Source organism: Syngnathus scovelli, chromosome 8, assembly GCF_024217435.2.
Source record: "Syngnathus scovelli strain Florida chromosome 8, RoL_Ssco_1.2, whole genome shotgun sequence".
NCBI lineage: Eukaryota > Metazoa > Chordata > Actinopteri > Syngnathiformes > Syngnathidae > Syngnathus > Syngnathus scovelli.
Window position 1 is genome coordinate 13,494,107 of NC_090854.1, and position 22,493 is coordinate 13,516,599.

General features: G+C 41.6%; 1 protein-coding gene across 1 annotated transcript; it reads left to right on the top strand.

Annotated features, from left to right (window-relative positions):
* Nucleotides 1–1,348: 1,348 nt before the first annotated feature.
* LOC125973302 (aryl hydrocarbon receptor) lies at nt 1,349–21,649 on the top strand. Its single transcript, XM_049727313.2, has 11 exons — nt 1,349–2,525; nt 5,027–5,214; nt 12,460–12,569; nt 14,266–14,355; nt 14,957–15,092; nt 15,661–15,794; nt 15,878–16,080; nt 16,170–16,279; nt 16,511–16,652; nt 16,797–18,369; nt 18,554–21,649. Exons 1-11 carry the CDS (start codon nt 2,485–2,487, stop codon nt 18,692–18,694), a joined length of 2,868 nt encoding a protein of 955 aa, XP_049583270.1. The 5' UTR covers nt 1,349–2,484; the 3' UTR covers nt 18,695–21,649.
* Nucleotides 21,650–22,493: the final 844 nt, after the last annotated feature.

The following is a 22,493-nucleotide window of genomic DNA, read 5'->3' on the forward strand; positions in this document are numbered from 1 at the left end:
TTTGAGAAATTCTGGTTCACCATCCAGCATCTGAAGAGGTGGAAGCAGTGTGCAGCAATGCTGTGTAGTGGCTATGGCCGCTGCTGACATCAACTTGGGATGTGGTAAATCTGATTTTCCATACATATTTCGTCCTTGCTCTCCTCTCAACCTTTATCACCATCATCTGTGTGTGCATGTGTGTGTGTGCGTGAGTGTGTGTGTGTTTGTGAAAGAGAGCAGATCTGTTGACAGTGAACCTTTCACACTAACAACACAACCCTTTGGCTCACTGGCCTAGTTTAGTGTGCACGTTTGTGTTTCTTTGCGTGTGTGTGTGTGTGCACCCTAAAGGGGTGTGTAAAGCGGTCATGTGACCCCAATGTTTGCATTTGAGCACAGAGACGCATCTTGTGTGTCTTTGTGTCCTGTCAAAACACACGCGTGTCATATGGCCGCATGGACACGCTCACTCACTATGACAGTGTAGCCACCATTTTACTGAGGCCCCTGGACCTTATGTTTTATGCATTGATTTGCTCGCAAATCCATTGAGTCAAAATTTTATATGGACACATTTAAGGCTGTTGTTCAATGTTCGATGGCAATATGTTTCTCGTGTTTTATTAAGCCAAGGCACATGCAGTATAAGAAAATCTCAGGATGGATGGATGGATGGATGGATGGATGGATGGATGGATGGATGGATGGATGGATGGATGGATGGATGGATGGATGGATGGATGGATGGATGGATGGATGGATGGATGGATGGATGGATGGATGGATGGATGGATGGATGGATGGATGGATGGATGGTTCGATGGATGGATGGATGGATGGATGGATGGTTCGATGGATGGATGGATGGATGGTTCGATGGATGGTTCGATGGATGGTTCGATGGATGGATGGTTCGATGGATGGTTCGATGGATGGTTCGATGGATGGTTCGATGGATGGTTCGATGGATGGATGGATGGTTCGATGGATGGATGGATGGTTCGATGGATGGATGGATGGTTCGATGGATGGATGGATGGTTCGATGGATGGATGGATGGTTCGATGGATGGATGGATGGTTCGATGGATGGATGGATGGTTCGATGGATGGATGGATGGTTCGATGGATGGATGGATGGATGGATGGATGGATGGATGGATGGTTGGATGGATGGTTGGATGGATGGTTCGATGGATGGTTGGATGGATGGTTCGATGGATGGTTCGATGGATGGTTCGATGGATGGTTCGATGGATGGTTCGATGGATGGATGGATGGATGGTTCGATGGATGGTTCGATGGATGGTTCGATGGATGGTTCGATGGATGGATGGATGGATGGTTCGATGGATGGTTCGATGGATCGATGGATGGTTCGATGGATGGTTTGATGGTTCGATGGATGGTTCGATGTATGGTTTGATGGATCGATGGATGGTTCGATGGATCGATGGATATGTCTAATTGTCGCCACCACAAATGGCTTATGGCTAAAATATAGAAAAACACTGCACAATTAATTTTAAGTCCATCCATCCATCCATGGATGGATTTTAAATAAATTGTGCACTATTTACCTTAATTTTTAGCCATAAGCCATTTGTGGTGGTGGCAATTAAACATATTGGTGGATAAATTACCACTCAAATATTTTTAAATAAGACGACATATTAATTATTCATACGGAAATTACAATCAAGTGAGGATAATGGACACGTCATGTAAGAGCCTCACCCCTGACCCATATTCACATATAAAACCTTCATCGCTCCTGCTTCGCGCTCATTGGTCCTGGAGGGTCGCTGGTGCGCGCTCACGTGTACCCACACGGCCCATGTTTCCAGGAGACTCTCCCGCATGCGCGCGCACGCACACGCCGGCCGCTATAGCGTTTATAAGTTTCTCTCTGAGCGAGCGAGATCGCGAGCACGTCGTCAATCTGTGCTGGGCGTACCCGCCGGTGGAATGCGCGCCACCGCGGACCTTCCCAACGCCCCCCTCCCCCTGCCTCCACTGCAGTTTGCATCGGGGCCGCTAATTTTTCAGCACAGCGCCGATGTTATCGTATAACATGTTAATTGTTTTCATATTTGTTTCCGTTTCTGGAGCGAATTTAATGTTTTTTACCATCTTTAACGCTGATGGGGCGCGCGTGCGTGCACCTGGCGCATCTTTTGTGACGGCCGTAACCTCGCATGGACGTGACAAATTGAGCGTGCCTACTTGGAACAAGTGCATCTATGGGACAACTATTGTGGATTATTCCAGCAATTCTGAAGCATTTTGGTGAATTTTAAAGGAGCGAAATCCGTCCAGTTGGAAGCTTTCTTCAACAACCAGGCCTGTGGTTTCTTTCGATTGTTTTGATTTCAAAAGAAAATGTTTTTGTAGCGTTGAGTTGCTGTAATAAAAGAGGAATATTTGCGCTGGTCGTCCATGTAGCGCAAGAAAGAGGCGCAGAGTGTTTGCGGCTCATCAGGCTTACATAAGCAGGAGCGTCATGTACGCAGGGCGCAAGAGGAGAAAACCGGTACAGAGAGCGTAAGTTGTTTCTATTTTTTTCTAATTAGATTTATTGTTTGTTACATGAAGAAAAATAAAACTAGTCCAAAAATGTTTTTTTTAAACAGAAGAAATATCAAATATATGCAAGTTCGCATGTTTCAAATAATCTTTCTGATTTAATCGGGGGAAAAAAATCATTAACAATACAGTCCAGTCCATATGATCTAAATTTTATCGAAAGTGTTTGTTTACAATTAAGATGAGCTTTGCGGTCAATGTTGTGCACCATGTCTTCTTTAATGCCTGAGGATTATGTTGCTGGCCCGCTATTTCCAAGGCCGGATTTTGACCTTCAAAACAAACATGTATCAAAAAATAAATCCATATACAATTTTAACGCTGCAAGCTGCCCTCCACATTTTACCACTGCAAATAAATAAAAACGAACAATGAACAATATCGTTTAACACTTTAGATTGCTTTATTCTGGTTCTTTAAATTTGGTAGGAGGTTTTCTCATACGTGTTTTCATGCACGTGCGAGTTTATACGTAACATCAAAACAAATGTATTTAAAAATAAAGTAAAAATATTTGAAAAAAAAAAGGGTGATGCGCATATACATATAGATTGACACAAATGCTATTGGACGAGTTTAATCACGTGATTTAATCGAAGGGTATATTTAAAGTAGAAATTCGTTACAAACATCAAATACATTATTTAAAAAACACTTATAGGGGGATATTGTTCACTTTTACGAAATAATTTAAAACAAAATTGGCGAATGTCAGTTGTGTTTCTCATATTTGGAAATGTTTTGGGTATTTGAAAACATACACTTAAGTGAGCATATGTGACATGACGTGTGCGTTGAAAACAAACAAAACAAGCACAAATATGGAGGCCAGCAGAGCAAAGCAGGCCAAGTATGCTGACATTCTTCAAAGATGCAGTCCAAACACTCACATCTCCTAGTCACCGATAAAAGAACATTTTATTTGAAAAGCAAAAATAGGGCTTCATTCCCTGTGTTTTGTTCAGGACAATATTAATTATACAATGCCCTAAGGAATCCGTATTAATAAAGGCCTTGGACACAAAATACAAGAGCTGTAAAAAAACATTAGAAATTTAATGTCATAAATGTTTGCAGGATAATTTCTGCTACACTTGCTGTTTGATTATGCTACAATGGTTTTCTATCGTGCTGCATTGTAGTTTCTAATTTTGGCCAACTGTCACGCCCGTGCCACTTCGCTCAGCCACACCCCTTTCGTTACCGTAATGTCTGTCACCTGCTTCCTCTTGTTACCCTGTGTATTTAAGCCCTGCCCGTGTGTTTCTCCCTGTCGGTGTCTACTGTTGTGTCCATTCCTGTTCGTGCCCAGTGTTCCTGTTCGTGTCATCTGGTTTTCCCTCGGTCTGTCTGAAGGCTCACGGTCAGAATTTTAATCTTGTCCAAGGGGACTTCATGTCGGTCTGTCTGTTTTGCTGGCCGTGAGTCTTCCTCCCGTCTGTGGCGTTCGTTCCCCACCTGCCTCCCTTCCAACTCCTTTTCCCTGCAATAAATCCTGGTTCAAGCTGCATTTGGTCGCCCTGGCTCAACTCATTCCTGACACCAACTTTATTAATATTTTGTCCCCAGAAGCAAACCAAACAAATCCCGCACACAAACACACACACACCCCCAAAAGACGTGGGGAGGGGCCTAAAAGACTCAGTATGATGAAAATTCACCCATTGCTGGGCATTTTGTTATCCACAGGGTGCAAACTGTCCAGTACTAAAATGACTAGTTGTTAATCATCCAGCAATATCTTCAAATTACATGCTTTTATATTTAGGATGCTTACTGAAAGTCATACCAACAATTTAGTGTGTACTATAATTTAATGCCCAGTAGAAAATGTACTGCAACCCCTGGCAAAAAAAAATATGTAATCATCAGTCTCGGATTATGGTCATTCAGTTTAATTTTTTAGAAAAAAAAAAAACAGGTCAAAGACATAAAACTAAAGTTCTTTTATGTGGCAACTGTAAGGCTTTTAGAAACATTAAAATAAATTTGGTGAAAAATTTGGTGGTCAACAGTTGCATTTTTAGACAAAGTAATGTAAAAACAAATATGAAATCACCATGATAATTTCCATAAGACCGCACCAGATCGCCGAAGGCAAGCATTGATCAAGGAAGGCATGAAAGCACAAGACAGAAATCTTAAAGGTGTCGTGAAAGCGGAAAATGCACCGTAAAACAAACGAGGAACAAAAAGGAGCAAACTGGACTTTCATAACCGAATCAACCTAAACAAAAGCTATCATTAACACTTCAACAGCAAAAAACAAGGTTAAAATGGGCTAAGGAAAAGCAGTCATGCAGTCAGCAGTCAGTGATAAATCACAAATGTATTATTTTAATCAATCTGGTTTTTGAACATCTTGGTAATTCCATAATTTTTGCCATGGCTTGTATACAATCAAGAAGAAAAAATAATTGTGCTCGGATGATTAACAATAGTTTCATATTGTGTGGTAGGGTGAAACAACCGTCCAACGAGGGGGCAAAGTCCAACCCGTCTAAGCGGCACCGGGATCGCCTCAATGGGGAGCTGGAGAGGTTGGCCAGCCTCCTTCCATTTCCAGAGGAGGTCACGGCCAGTCTGGACAAGCTGTCCATCCTTCGACTAAGTGTCAGCTACCTCCGAGCCAAGAACTTCTTCTCTGGTATGTTCCGTCCCAATGACGCGGCAATGTCTATACCCAAATCGGTCCAGTTTGCTGCCTTGACGTATTTCTGTAGTTTTGAAAGAGAAAGCGGACGAGAACAGGACATGGGATAGGACAGTAGATGAGAAAAGAAGCTTAAAGCAAGTAATTAAGAATATTTTGCCTCTTGTTAGCAACCGTTTAGGTTCAACAGGTTTGCTGCCTAAACTTGTTGACATGGGAAGTGTGTGATAATCGTGATGCCAACTGTGGAGTTGTTACGTTTATCGCATTAAGATAAGTGAGGCTTTAAATACTCAGATGAGATCAACAATGGGTTGTTTACTTTGTCTTTTATTCTGGTGTTAGATGTTCTTGTTGACCAACATCTTCCAGTTGATCAGAGTTCCCATGATGAGTAAAATGCAAGCAGCCACCGCCTTATTCCGCCGATTTTATCGCAGGGGAGGGAAGTAGCCCTCAATATTTAATCGAGACAGCACGTCTACGCGCGGCGGTGACGTCAAGCGATTTGAAGGTGAGGATGGAGAGCCACCATTAAAAGTCGCACGCCAACCGCGTACGCTTTCCGGTTTACTATTTGTAGGGACGGCGAAGGCGCCTTTATTTCAGGCAATAATCTTTCAAGAGGGAAAAGCTGCAATGCGGCCATCATCTGCTCTTGAGGGATGAATAATTCAACGGAACTTTTGATGTTTAAAGAATTTATGAAATGGAAGCAGAGCAGTGTTTGTTTAAGGCAAAGGCTAGGGCAGGACAGAGGTGGGCCGAACGAATCCTTCGATACAGACGTGTTCGTTGGGTGTTGGCTTTGAGAATCCTCTGAACAGAAACCAGGGTCTTCATTTTTGAATATTTCATGAGCTTTTTTAAATTTCCCCTCCAACAACATATGGACATTTTCAGCCTCGTCCGACTGAATTATTGATTATGGGTTTTTCCATAGCAATAGGTCAAAATGTCTTATTAGACACAGAGACCCGTCCTCTTGTCTAAATGCATTAGCCTACTTCTTGTACACGATTGCAAAGTAATTAACAAGCTCAGGGGTACTTTCGTTAAGCAAGAAGCTCCACTTGAGGGCTTTGTCGCTTTGGGCTACCTTTGCGGTCAGCCGTAATTTGTTGTATGTAAACACACTAAATCTTGCTTGTCAGAGGCATCCCAGTTCAGACACTCTGAGGAGAGGAAGGGGATTGTGGGTCTTCTTCAGATGGTGTTCACATTGAGACTGTTGGTATGAAAACGTAAATGCTCGGTTGTTTTTAAAACTATTCACATGGCGATTCGGCTGTGTGATGCATGATATTGAACAAAGCCTCGGCCGTTAAGCTGGCATTATCCAGACCGTCGGCCATCTTGGTTGTTGTCAGGGGCTATAATGGATTGCCAATTCTCGACCAGGCTGAGGAAGGGAAAAACCGCCGTGTTTGGTGGTGCGTGGAGGTGGGGGCGGTAAACACGTCCAAGCATGCAAGGCAACTTTTTGGGTCATCCCAGCTCAAGCAGCAGCAAGGCAAAGAAGATGATGAGACCTTAGCTAAACAACAGCTAGACTGTTTGCTTGGCTCCATTTATTAAATTCTTCTGCAATTGTGACACGGATGGTTGGTTACAAACATCAGACAAGCCACATGTGTCATTTTATAATGAGGCCATCGCATAATTTCCTGTTCGGCATGTTAGGAAAAGCTCTATGTATTGATTGATACCTATGCCATTTTTTATATGTGTTGCGAAAATTTATTTCTATATATATAATCATAATAAATAGCCCCGTAGATTTTTGTACAAAGTAAACTGTTGTTTATGGTTTTCACAGACAAGTGTGGTATGGTTGACAGATTAGGATTATAGCGAAACAAAGACGAAAGAGGTCTAAAATCCATTTTGCTGACTAATGTGCAGCATTATCCAATGTGACAGATGGCTCGCTTGTCAGAGTTTGTAGTTTGCCTAGCACCTCGCTTGTTACTGGCTACTACCTGATATTTTTGGTCTGATTTAAATTAATCTGGTTTGGACTTCTTTTCCTTTGGGATATTTAAAGAGGACAACATGCATAGTCAGCAGAGGTAGACTATATGTGTTTGCCAAAACCTTTTACACAACGCAATCAGACAATGTGGATCAGTATTTCTGTTTCTACCGCCAAGGTCCTGATGAGATCCAGGATGACACAAGTAAGCCAATAAGGGCTTTCCTAGAAGTACCCCCATCCCTTGCCACTCCTCCTTGCCTTAAAGCCATGGTCACATGACCACCACCACGTAACTATCATTCTTTCTGGTGCATGTCACATGACAATTACTATGTGCCTACTTGGGTGGAGCCTGAAGGATCAGATCCCCAGGTTCAGTGCAAATGCTTCAATCTCCTCCAAAATACAAAGGAGTGAGGTGTCTGCAGATGCAACCAATATTCGTGCCATGACTATCATGTTTTTTTAATGATTTTTGTAAATTGTAATATATGCACCACATACAGTAGATACAAAAACCAATGGAGCCAAGAATTAATATTTAACATGTATCCTTAAGGTAGAGCATTATATTGCTTATAAAATGCATTCCATTAATAGAGCCATGTTGTTGTGCACACAGTCCTACTGGAAGTAGCCATAAATACGAACAACGAATTATGCACATCAACTTCAATCATCCATGATTTGGCGGCGCATTTAACGAATTAAACAAACGACCCGTGTCAACGTAATGAGCATCTGTTGTTAGCCTAATAGCAAAATTCACCAAGTCTTTTGAATGTTCAGAAAACAAGAAAAAAAATAATCAAATAAGAATGTAGTTGACCTGACCTGGATGTGTGAGAAGCATAAAAACAGTGAGCAGGCTGGCTGGGATTTTTAAAAATAAATTTTTCAAATGCATTACATATTATTTTGACAGTAAGTTAAAAATGACTTGGCAGTTATGCTATTAGGCTAATACTAGGTTGATTTGGTGGAATCGCTCGGCATATAACTGTAAACCATATGGGCATAGGCATCTTTATGGAGTACGTGGAACAGCTCGCCACCGTCACTGCAATCATCCCGCGTCCCCCCCTCCAGCAGGGTTGCTTACGTAAGCTGTAAAGTCCTAATGTGTCATGACATTTGTTTGTTTTGATGTCATGTATAAAGCGACCATCCCCCATGTCTTCCTGCAGGGAGCAGCTATGTGGGCTACATAATCAGCAGTGGGTCATCCCTTCAGAACCGACCCCCATCCTGCCCTTCCGCACGTCCTTCCCCCACCCTCCCGTCGACATAAATTGCCACTGCGAGGAATGCAGGCCAACGAAAGGGAGAACCTGTTAATCACCAATGACCCCGCCCAAATCCCATCAATCCCGCCCTCTTTTACTCCATAAGCAAATATGCAAGCATGTGATGGCGAAAACCTCGGGAGACACGAAAGCAGCAAAGGGTGTGCGTGCCCACCCCACCAGCCTTGCATTAGCGACTGTGTTCCTGTTCCTGTGTGTTTCGTGCAACCATGTGTACGCGTGTAGTGAGGGCAGCAGGGGTGGTACGTGTACATCGCGTGTTCACTCTGCAATGTTGGAGGGGTGAAGGAGTTGAAACGTTCTATATTTTACTCGCTATTGACACTGTTGGAATAATTAGCACACAAACACACGTGCAAATGCATGCATGGATTGCTTGCGCTTCATGCTGATACAAATATTTACAAGAGTAATCCGCAATTGGTTTGATAGTAGTGGAAGCATCTCAAATTTGTGAAATTGGGAAAAAAATAGCATGATAGCATTAGAAAATAGCATAGTATTGGCCATGTCAGTGTGACAGGCGAAATGCTTGCCGCCTCACCCTCCGAATTCTATGCCAGCGTCCAGTCACAATTAGCTTTGCGTCTAAGCAGCATGGAAGCTGAAGGCAGCTTAAGCATGTTTAGTTTCGACTCTGGGAACAGCCAGTAATCCCAAATCAGCCGACCTCCGAGAGGTCTGTAATGTTTCGTAATGGGTCAGGAGATCCGATAAGTCTTTGGGACCACAATCGTTTGCTGGTTTGAAGTTTTGTGGTTGATTCTGTGAGAAACTGGCTTTACTAGCTTCAGTTCCAGCAAATTTCACACATGGACACATATAAAATTTGCATTCGTGTGTTTCATTATCTCTGTTGTTGATCAAACGTGACTTATGTGTACAGAAAGGAAATAACTATTATATCTCAAAAACAAGAAAATATTTATAAGTGTTGGTGTGTTGGGATAAATGAAAAATTTAACAAGATTTATGTGATTAATTTAATGAAAATCACTGGTGTTTTGGTTCAAAAGAAAGGCAAAATTCCCCCAAACAAATTCATATTTATTTTCCACCTGTTTTGAAAAAAATTAAATATATACATTTGGAGGTATAGACACAAATATCTGCTTAAATTCCAGTAGTCTGAAGTCTGGAGATTTCAAACAAATCAGCCTTGGGGCTGTTTTTGGCATGCATTTTATGGCCATAAAACGACAACAAACTTCTGCATAATGATGCCTGCTTTGTCCCGTGGCCTACATTTTCAAATCTGGCTTGCAGCCACGGCCGATTGCAGTCAACTTTGCCGAACTCACAGATTTATTTTTAATTTTGGCACACATTCCGACATAGTACGTCTCGGGACGACGGATTTGGATCATGTACCATAATTCTCTGAATGTCGCTCAGTTTTTTTTTTACCCCAGAAATTCTCCTTCTTAGCGTATTTTATTTTTCAAAAACATTGTGGCCACACAGTCTCTCTATTTCCATCCATTACACAATTGCTTTGGTCGTTGTGGGCGGGGCTATTCTTGTAATGGCCCCTGTCACTGTTCATTGCCAGTCCAGCCTTTATTGAGCTTAATACAGCGGGTTAATGCTGTCCAAATATAGCAGCATTTCATGATTCAGAGCACTCCTATTATCTCATGTGACCTGACAGTAAAAACATGCAAGATGCAATATAAACAAGTTAGCTCTCCACAAAGAGAAGAGTGTTTGACTTATGTATTCCCTTTTAGCATTTAAAGGCACAGAGGCCGCAATCTTGTCCGTCGTGCTAATGTCGGCGTAATCCATCCACCTAAAAATAGTTTCTTAATGACCATGAAGTGAAAGTGTAGCTATCTGGATTCTGAAACAGCAGTCTTGTGTGGCTGTGTGTTTTTGTGTGTCATCAAGCGGCATGCTGGAACGACGCCAAGATGACATGTAGGGATTGGGAAGGGAATTGAAGCAGCACAAGCCCCGAACATCCCCCGCTAATCCGTTTGTAAATAGCATGATGGGACAAATTGAAAAAGCTCAAATATTTGGTAAATATTTGCTTAATGTTTTTATTTTGATATTAACGGCTAACCGAGGTCAGTGCTGGCTCTGCGTGAAGCCATACCACTAAGCTTCATGCTGGACACTGGATGACCAAATCCAAGATGTCCTTTAGGCCAAAAAATAATATTCAGATGCTTCGGCCTTTGTTTTTCAAGCAGGATTTGCTTACTATTTGTTTGATCACGACAATGCAGTTACTATAAAAAGAAGACCGGATTATGTGTGAGAAAAATTAAATAACACTTCTTAATGCAGTCAAAAGAACCAGGAGTTAATTAAAAAAAAAAAAAAGCTCCTGAATGCAGCTTTGATGAACCGTCAAATTTTCAGGGTCATTGCTCATCTGTCAGCTTTCATTTGATCAATCATCATTCATCAGGGCATACGTCAAAGCTCTTCTGTGTCCTCTGAAGTCTTCTGTCGTTAAACATCTTATTGCATTCGTTTTATGAATGTTTGATAGTTGCGTGCACAGAAGTATAGCCTCAAAACGTCGCCGCTTATCCGGAGCAGTGGCAAGAGTTTCTCAAGGAATATGGCCAATAAAAATTCAGTAATATTCAGTAACTCATCATATTTTTTAAGAACTAGGTCGCCATTGTGCGGAAAGTAATCATAAATGTCTCTAATAACTAATTAACTCTGGAAATAGTATGAGACCATTTTTTTTGTTCAGCTTTCCCTTTGCGTCTTTTATTGTTGTCTACTTACTACACTGTAAAGTGTGACTAGAAGGTCCCTATTTATTTTTTTATCCATGTACGTTCTTTGTTTTCATAGCACCCCATTATGCTAAAATAAGCCCATTTGGGAACGGCAAGATGTTCCATGCAGTTGACTGGAAACGCCTGTGGGTGACTGCAGCAGCGCTAGCTATTATTCCACATGTATGTTATGGCAGCGAGGAATGTAAATTTTTCATCGCCTACACTTCTGCCCACTGAAGCTTGCTAACGAGATCTGCTCTTTGTCCTCCTCTGGCCATTCAAGACGCTTTGTGTTGGCCCACTTTTAACCGCAGTATTCAACGACGAGCCAAGCTGGAGCTACTCGCCATGCATAACTGCAATTTATGTCGTGTTGGGTAAATCAAGAAAAGATGGCAAATGTTAGGCGATTGATTGCCAGAATATTTCAAGATTAAAAGATATAATTGGCATATAGTATTTTTTTATAAGTGCCCAGAATTACAGCACACACTTCTGCTTTTAGCTCGACTGAACTCACCCCTATATATCCCTAGACATTTTTTTCTGATTAAAAAAAATATGTATTTTCTTTTTGGGATATAATACAATAAAAATAACCGAGATGCTTATGAATGAGGTCTCCACATTGTATGCAGCAGGACAAGTTAAACAAAGTGATGTCATGAGAAAGAGAGCAACGGGCTAGCACATTAATCTCTGACCCCTGCAGGAGCACCGTGCCACGACCCATGATGACCGCTGACCTAAACGGTTTAGCGGTGAAGCCGTATGACGTGATGGTGCAACGCAGTTTTGGGTCAACTCCTGTTGTTGTCTGCAAAGGAGGGTTAACAAAGAGTCTGTGTGTGAATTTCCAACTATCATATGGACTTGCTCAGACCTTCACACGGGACACGGCTTTGGTCTGACACCCCTGACCTTAATGTCAAACAAACTACATGTGATATAATCCGACACACTTATCAGCCAATGGCGTGGGGGGGTGTTACTCATATTAACTTGTTGCTGCGATTGTCTTGTTATGACTTGCGGAAGCTAGTGGCAAGAAACCCGTAAGCCCTCAGCCAATCAGGGTCCTGAAGAAAGTAAAAAGCACAATGAGGGAAATTTGGACAGATAATAAACACACAGGACTAAACAATATATGTACCCCTGCCACCCTTTTCCAAGCCAGCTTCATATCATATGTCTCCTCTCTCCGCAGTGGCCCTCACCAACAGGGACAGAGTCACTCCAGTCAGCGTCAACAATGTCGAGGGAAAAACAGCAGGAGCTGTGGAAGCCAAAATACCTGAAGGAGAACTTTTGCTGCAGGTCAGTAAAGACATCAAGTGATCAAACTCTTAACAAGTTTTTTTTTTGTTCTATATTAGTGCCTTTTGCACAAATAGCCCGTTGATCGGAGGACAAAGGCAACCTTGCAATTTGCCGGCTTTGGCGACATCACAGGCGGGAGGGTGACGCCAAACTCCTGCCAATTATTTCTTTCACCTTGTTGTGTCGGAACTTGAGAATTATTTTAGACATCTCGCCAGACACTGACTTTATCAGACGTTGAATTATCTGGTTGCAAAATTCCATTGAAATCACACAACGCAGTCGAGGAAATATTTACGGATGCTGTTCTTATACTTCAAATGGTTTTGATCTCGCTTTATTGAGGTTCTATGAGCTATTTTCCACGTGGCCGAATATTTTGTGATACATCTGGCAGATCAGGTTAATTAAATTTGTCTGAACATCTGCTGGAAGTCTGGCCTCAACTTTGGCCCAAAATTAAATATTTATCGCTCTACTGAATACTCTGATCTTATCATCGCACAAGCATTTCATATTGTACAACTATTGATTCATTCAATTTGGCCTCACTATAATATTGATACTTTACAAAAAGGCTAAACAGTCCATCCAGCCTCGATTCATGGCAGTTTTGTACTCTATGTGTGATTGGATGGAGAAAAAACTCATTGGCTGCCAGATCGCTTTTGATCTGCTGGAGTCATTGATTTTCCAGTCCAATTCCTCCCAATGTGCACCACACTGGGATTCCAGGAGGGGAAGGAGACGCCAACCCATCTAGCGCAACCCGATCCTACCGGGGAGGTTTCGTTATGTCGTCGGAGTCTGCAGTTCTTTGGGCTCGCTCGTAATGAAACATGAAAGCTCATATGGAGGAATGGGCTCGCTCAGGAGTAGACCGTTCCAAAAAAGGGGGCCTCTTCCTGCTTGCTTCTGGTTGCTTTGTGCAAAAAATCTTTTTCTTTCCGGCATATGTCATTTTTTTTTCCTGAAATGTGGAATACCGCCGTTAATTCAAAACATAAGTTATGATTATGTCAAGTGGTAATAAATATTTGGATTGGCAAATTCTGAAATATTTTCTGTAGCAGCTATGTTCATAGCATTGATGGAAATAATTAAAAATGTCCAAATTCGACAGACTCCAGTCCACTAGGTGGTAGTACAGCAGGCTTACTGCTACAAGTCAAAAGAGCCTTAAATGATGGGATCAAAATCCACAACTAACAAAGACAAATGAAATATCATGAATTCTAATATAATAATCAATTATTACTTCAATAATACGTAGTAAAGCCACCTGCGGTAGTCCAGCTAGTTTGCCCCCTTGCAAAAATGTTGGTAACAAGACGTCTGAGCTTCTCGGCATGTTGACATTTTTGTACGTTTGTTGTGATCTGTTTGTTTACGGCATGTTGGTAAATGCAGAAAGGGCATGTGCGCATAGGTCACCTGGAAATATCAGCGCTCCTATTCATCTTGGTGTTTTTTTCTTTCCTCCTTTTTTGGGCATCCTTTTGCATGTCAGGTTTAGCCTTATGCCATTGAGAAGATCCCACTCTTAAAAAGCATCCGTTCATGTTGAGATGGGCCAAATGTGTACATTATTGCTTGCCATGCTAATTTCATTCATGCTAAACATTATATAACAATCCTACATGACTAAAATTAGCGGCATGACTGAACACTAACTCTGTGTTTCCTCTTTAAGGCTCTCAATGGGTTTGTCCTGGTCATCACTGCCAGTGGTACCATCTTCTTCTCCTCTCACACCATCCAGGATTACTTGGGCTTCCACCAGGTCACTAATTTTAATTAAATTGTGTGCGATTTGAATTTTTGACTATCGCCTCACCTTTGGATGGAAAGATTGCGTGCAACATCTGGCGAAAGCTGCACAATATCCTGGGGTTCAGTCCCTGCATGGAACAGACAACCTCCCCCCCCCCCCCCCCCCCCCACACACACACACACACACACACCTCTGAAAATAAAAATACGAATGACCTTATCAGTTTTGGCCTTTTGCGGGAAGAGCACAGTTTCAGCCAAAGACCACATCAATCACCTATGTAGCCTATCTAGGTCAATGTTTTCCAAACCTTATTGAGCAAGAGCAATCAGTTTACAAACCAAAATACCGAAATAAAGATCTTGTCTCAATTCACTTGACTTAGTGTGAAATCCTGGCCTGTTAAATTGAGCATAAAGCTATTGTGCTCGCAGATTTGTTCTGTTCTATTTCATCTTCTGCTATCTACTGGAAGAGCATTTCATTGTTTTGTTATGTCTATATATTATTTAGAATCAATAAAAAAAAATTGCATAAATGATGTGACATTGGATAACATCAGGCAGCACTCATGGCTCAGACTTCGACTTCTCACTTGTTTTTTCTCTAGACCGACGTCATGCACCAGAGTGTGTATGAGCTGGTCCATACGGAAGACCAGCAGGAGCTCAGGAGAAACTTACACTGGGCGTTGAATCCGCCTCCTCCTGCAGCACCATCAACCATCAGCCAGGACTCACCTCAAGGTTGTTTGTTTTTTCTGACACAATACACAATGTATTTGATTAACTATTTTTTTGGTAAATATTCAGTCACATGCAGCTCATTATAAAATCAAACATAGGTTAAAAAGGATTTGCAAATGAATAAATTTGCTTTTATTTACATTTTACACAATGTTACAACATCATTGGAATCGAGGTATATAATTAAATCCAATTTTCCAACCATAACTTAACTTCAACAAAGAGCCAGTGTTGGCATACAAACATTGGGAATTCCAAGTCAGACGGTTAAGTACACACAGTTTAGGCAGTAAGCCATAAAACCGTCCCTCAGGTCAGGTCACATGACCTTGTAATCTTCAGCGGGCTTATGAGGTGAAGTGGTCCCCATCTGTATTTTAGTTGTAAGATGCTTATGTCTGTGTCTTTGGATTTTAGCAATGCGTTCAAGATAAGTCCCGTAGCTCCGACACAAAGTCTTGAACCCGTTTTTCACAAATGAAACCTAAGGTTGAATACCATGCCGACATTATGGCAGCAAAATTGCTTTTTCTTATGTAGTTCTTTTGTGATTTGCTCGCGTTCATAGAGCTGGAGCCAGAAAGCAACTCATCCTTGGTCACGTACAACCCCGAGCAGCTTCCTCCAGAGAACTCGTCATTCCTGGAGAGGAGCTTTGTGTGTCGTTTTCGCTGCCTCCTGGACAATTCCTCCGGCTTCTTGGTAGCTTTGACATACTCTACTCTAATCACAGCAAAATGACATCATCAGACACACTCATCTTATTCACTGTTCATCTCTTGCAGGCTCTGAACTTCCAGGGCAGGCTCAAATTTCTACACGGCCAGAACCAGAGGCAGGAAAACGGAGGAAAGGCGCCTCCACAACTTGCACTTTTTGCCATCGCAACTCCTCTGCAACCTCCATCTATCTTGGAGATAAGGACCAAGAATATGATCTTCAGAACCAAGCATAAGCTGGACTTTACACCGTTGGCTTGTGATGCAAAGTAGGAAAATTACCCCCAAAATTTGATTGCATTGCAGGAAATGTAACATTAAAAGTGTGCTAAGATCTGGATTGTATGTCTCGCTTCAGGGGGAAGATAGTCCTGGGTTACACAGAGGCTGAGCTGCGGGTACGAGGATCCGGTTATCAGTTCATCCATGCTGCAGATATGTTGTACTGTGCAGAAAATCATGTCAGAAGTAAGTTTCTTTTTTTTTCTTTACCAACACAAATTTTGTCTTAAGTGATGTAAATCAGCTTCTCCCAACTTGATTTGTGCCACAGACCATTTTCACACGAAGCATTTTTTTTTTCATGCACCATCATATATTCGTTTTTTTTTTTTTTTTTTTTGCTGGTGAGACATTCACAATAGGTGAATTTCCACAAAGTAGGTGCAACAACAACAATTGCATGTGTTTGTGTTATAGTGATGAAGACTGGCGAGAGCGGACTGACGGTCTTCAGGCTGCTCACCAAGGAAAATCGCTGGAAATGGGTGCAGGCCAACGCTCGTCTGGTTTACAAAAATGGCAAACCTGACTACATTATCGCCACCCAGAGGCCCCTTTTGTACGTTTCCTTACTGGTAAACTAAAACTGAAAACGGCGTTGGAGCCATGATTGGAACACTCGGTTTACAATTTTAAATCCTCGCCTTGTATAATATTTAAACCATAGAATTTCCACTTACTAATCCTGTTTTATGTTTGGCAGAGATGAAGAGGGAGGAGAACACTTGCGGAAACGCTCCATGCATTTACCCTTTACGTACGCAACAGGTGAGGCCTTGCTTTACCAGTCCAACCATCCCATCGCAGGCTTCAGAGACGGCCTTTCTGAGAAGAACAGCAGTAAGTCAAAGAAGAGCCGGACTGACAGGCTGTTGAGGGATGGTCTGGACCCTGGCTCACTTCTCGGGGCCCTCATGAGCCAGGATGAATCGGTGTATGTTTGCCAGCCAGCCCTGGAGCCCAAAATTTCCTTTCACAGCAGCTTATTTGGAGACCAAATTGGCTTCTCTGACTCCAAGTCTGGTTTGAACAGAAGCTGGGACACACAGAGCAATGGGGATGTGGATCAAAGTATCACAGAACCGGGAACCAGCTTTGACCCACTCCTTGCGACTCTGGACTCCCTCTCGCTGGAGGGACAAGGCGTCCTGGATTCGGAGGACGGCGGCTGTTCAAACGGGGAGTTGTTTGGCGCTCTGGAGGGTTTGGGGCTGAGCGCCGAGGATCTCGAGCTTCTCCTGTTGGACGAGCGGATGATTCGAGTAGAGATAGACCCAGAACGCGTGCCCACCTTGGATGACCTACTAACGAATGATGAAATTCTGTCGTACATCTATGACTCCATTGAAGGAAAGACTGATTGCGCAGACCAGGGAGGGCAGGTGCCAACCTGTAATCCCTCAGCGAGCGCAACAACCGGGTCAGTTTCGGAAAGCACTCTCACCTCTGACACAAATGTGAAAATGCAGTTTCCTCACCATAAGCCTCTCGTGGCCGGGAAGGCTCCCATCCTCCAGTTGTCCCAGCAGATGCAAAAGCACCTCAGCATGTGCTCAAGCAAAGGGGCACAAAACTGGGGCCATCAGAGTGACCTGATAGGGCATGCTGAAGCTGCCCCTAACGGACAATGGTCAGCTCAAGACATTCTCGTGAATGCAGGCATCCAATTGGAACACATGAACTCCCAACAAACTGTTTTCAATGGCAAGACATCAGAACTAGATGAGGAGCTTCTTCAACAACATCAAACCTACCTTCAGCAGCCGCAACAGCAGCCCCTGATACAGAACCAACTCTCACAGCAGTGCCATACCAATCCCAAGGCCGCCATCCTAAATGGACTCTGTGGCGTCTCCAACACGGAGCAATCGGCAGTAAAATCACAGTGGCAGGACTTTGGCTTCGGAGAGAGTCTGGGCCCGTGCCACAATAACTGCCAAAAAACTCTTGCGGACACCTCGATAAATTCCTGCATGGATTACAGCATCCCCAACATTGACCAATCGGATTACTCCGTTAACGGCGGCGGGTTGTTCGGGAGCAGTGCGCTTCAACACAGGCCCGAGTCTACAATTTCATCATTCCAGGGGATTACCCAGAAGCGGAAACAGGAGCCAATTCCAGTTCCTTTAGTTCAGGTAATCTCCAGCCTGTCGCAGTGTCCGCCTCCGAATGCCTCGCTGGAACAAATCCTGGCGGTCGGCAAACCTTGTCGACAGTTGGACCATTACAACATGGTGGCCTCGGACATTCCTCATGAGCCCAATCACGGCAAGGTAAGAAACAATGCACTTGGATCTTAAAAGCACATTTAAGATGATGATCAGGAAGCTTTCCCCAATACAACACCAAATTGGTTCATTTATTCGTTATTATAGATGAAAACCTTTAGAAAGATTCCGATTTTATGATATTGTGTTTAAAATAATACCATTTGTTCTTACCTTTTGGACCGTGCAGATGGAGAATGGCAGCATCCTGACCGCAGCATACCCAACAATGCCCAATGGGAATGGCGCAGCGCCCTCTGCTGGCCAGATACCCTGCACGGAGGCTCTGCCAGGCCTCCCGGATCCACCAGCCACTGGCTTCTACCTCTGACCAGCTGGCCCGTACACTGAAAATGGCACAGATGCATACATAACATACATTGACACACTAACTGGACCAGCCTTATAACACGCAGATAAGACAACAAACAAAACTCATCAATGCTGTCCTATTTTTTTTTAATTTTCTTTTTTTTTGGCCCAGACGGGTTGAGCGATCATCGTATTATTTTTCAAGTCATATTATCATAAGAGTCCTTTGTTTACAATAATGCAGTTAGAGAGTTAAGTGAATGATGCGACAGACGATTCAGGGTTTTCTTTTAGCAAAGGAGTTGCAGATGAGCAAACGGGTTTGGAGTTGGAGGGTGTTTGTCTGCGCTTCATGAATGTACAGACACAAGCGGGGAAAAAGGGAGGGAGGCTTTAGCACTAAATGCAACTTTTACTTTCTACATAGTCCCATTAAATATCTGCGGATCTTCCTGATGATAACACATGTTCACCAGCCAGTTCCTTAGATACACCTGAACAATCAAATCCAATATAAAATCTAGTTTTGCATATTCACGATTACTAACAGGCCTCAAAGGAAACATCTTAATGGATGATGTCATACTTGCTCTTGGTCAAGAAGGCAGACATTGGATTGTGCAGGTGTACCTAATGAAATGTCCAGGGGTTATTTGCTTCACTTTACATCTCAAAGCTCCAAAAAAAAAGCACAAAAGCAAACAAAACAGTTGTCCGTCATGCAACAGGAATGTAGTGCTTCATTTCTTGATTGAGTTGTCCCTGTCATCAATGAGATTAAATGTTTGAAAGGAAGTAGAGAAAATGATGCTTGGATGATATCCTGCACTTTATTTCAAGCAGCCATATAACGCAGCAGCTCTGCAGTCAGGTCAAAACAAAGCCTGATTTGTTTTGGTTGTATTTTATTTTTTACTGATTTAGGGAAGTGACTAATGCTAACTAGCCGTTTTCAGACGACACCCTCACAAGCACAAACATTTCTGTACAATTGTTCGTGTTCTCTTTGTATTGCTCAAGTTGAATTATACAGTATATATAGAGTTTCTTTTTTTTTTTTAATTGTTGACTATGTTGCTCAACGTTAACTTTTGGGGTGTAAATGCATTGAACTGACCTGAAAGTGTTTTAAATTCTTGGCATTTGTTTGAAGTATTTTGTCAGTGAAAAAAAAAAAAAGACAGTAGGAATTATCTAATTGCTAGTTGGTGCAATGACAGACAGGGACTCTTAAATGGGTGAGGTAGCTCTGCAGAAAGGTGGAGTGAGACAGAAGGTCTGAAATTCTGATTTTTTTTAATTTTTCCAAACCATTTTTAATTATCGGTTGACAGATGGTTGAGATAAAAAAAAAGAGTAAATCCCATAAATGATTCCAAATGAAATAGACAAACTGTTGCCATCATAAACATTCATTAAAATCACAAGAAATGAAACAATAATTACATCTTTGTGGCCAGATATGGGAAAAAATTGAATCAATAGTAATATTTTGTTACCACACGCTTTGATAATCAATGATGATTAGTAGCCTCACACTTTTCACAGAGGTCAAACACAATAAAACAAAAACACTCTACATTTAACATAAACCAACAAGAGCAGATAACCAAGTGACGTAAGTTTAATACTTATATGATTATTTATTTAAAAGTTGTTTTGATTCCCTGAAAACAAATTTCAATACATTATTTGCACCATTCATTGACCCTCGCTGAGCTACGCCACTTTGCTTTTGTAATGCTTCGTTTAGGGATTGCATTCAACTGGAATAGTCCATTTATCGATTCTTAAGAATATGGGCGATCATATGGAATTGACTATTAGCAGGAACCAGAAAAGGCAATGTCGAGTCACTCAACTAGTTTGTAGTCTGAAGAATGTCAACCCAGAATTCCATCTCACAAATGAATACTTAAATGATCATCTCTAATACCCACAAATGAGCCCAAGGAGGCATAAGAACTGAAGACGCACAGGAATAAAAAGATTGTATCAATCTTGTCACCTTGATTCTCAAGATAGCACACTTTTTGAAGAGATACTTTTGTGGCAAAAAGCAGCAACTGTTGAAAACTAATACGAGTTTTGGGAGCAGTTAACAAGCAGTTACGAGCAAAACCAAATGTAAGGATTCAGTGGAGATCCTTACAGAAAGGACACAGTTGTGAAGAATGTTTCTTATCCGTAGTTTAAAAAAAAAAATCAATTTTTACAAAAGGAGTAATGGATGGAGTTGAGCAGCGGAGGAGCGATGCTGAAACGAGATTTTAAATGTTGAGATAATGTCAGTACTAGTGGTATTAATATTATTGTTCTCTGTTTTATGTTAAAATGTGATTCACGCGTGGTTACATGTCATTCAGATTGACTCATTTCCTTCCCGTTTATTTTTTTTCTTATTTTTTCTACAGCAGAACATTTTTTTGCTATATTTAATATGATTGATGTGACTTATTAAAGATGTGAAGACAAATATGTGATCTGTAAATATATTAAAAAAATACTGGCGTGTACATAGTTCGGCCTCACTAGTTTCATACACTGTTTTTGCGACACTTGCTCCTTTGTCCATTTTTTTTCTTTTTGATTTATTGTTCTTTTTTTTTTTTAAAGACGTGTAAATAGTGCAGCTCACACGATGAGAACAAAACACTATGACAGCCTGGAAATGGTGCCATACTGCTGAGTCTTTTAACGTAGGAGTTATAACGTGAAGTCCAACATGCTAAGATGGGACAAGATTATGTGCGTGTTGTCTTCTGTTCTTTCTTACAAAAAAAAAAAAAAAAAAATCTCAGTGATCACATTGTTGGACAAATAATACATTTGCAAGCCTGTTTGACTGACATCCTCCGACAATAAGGGGGCGCCCAACATTCTCTGTCAGTGACAATTTCCTGTGTGGCGTCCGAACATGTAAAGGTGCTTTGTGCAGCATTTTAACATCAATAAATCATCATTGCCACATTAAGCTTGGGGAGTGTGCATTTTTGTGCATTTGGCATAGGCACTTCTCAAGTAACAAATTTGCTCAAATCATTTGGGGGTAATTAATTCAACCCTCCAACTGTTGTTTCTCCTGATAGCTTTTTTCTACAAACGAATTGACCATGCACTACAAAGCTGATCGACCTTTGACCAATATATATATACATACGTATATATATATATTTTTTTTTAAATTTTGCTATTAGCAAATTACACCAGTGCAAGAGTGATTTAAAAAGAACAACGCAAAACCACGGCTTACTGGTAAGTGGAGATTTTATTATTATTGTTATTTTAAAATCAATTGTGCATGCTCACGGACGCGCGACTGTCATGTATACTTTGTCCCGCTAGAGGGCAGCAGCTCATAAAGAAAAATAGATCATCAGCTAAACACAGCGGGAGTAAATGAACAAAATGATGTTTAGATTTTTTTATTTGATATATTTTTTAGGATTATGGAGCGGGTTTTGAACATGCAGAAGTAAATTACCTGCATTACGGTAAAATGCAGACTAAAAATCATGCAATCAGCCATAATAAAAACATAAAATTACAAAGAACCAAATTTACTTACTCAATTTTTAAATATATTGGTATAATGTAGGCCAAATGCTTAAAACACGTTAAAACGGATTTGCAAGTACGTTTGAACATATTTAGCAGTCAAATTTACTCCACATTGGCAGTGCCATGCTTTTATTCAACATGACCTTATTCTTAGATAAGTGATAGGGCGCTGCATACCGATGTTTGTTCCTCAGTCAAAGGAGCCACGGGACCATTTCTTTCTTTATTTCTTCACATGTCACAGTCAATGCTTGTCA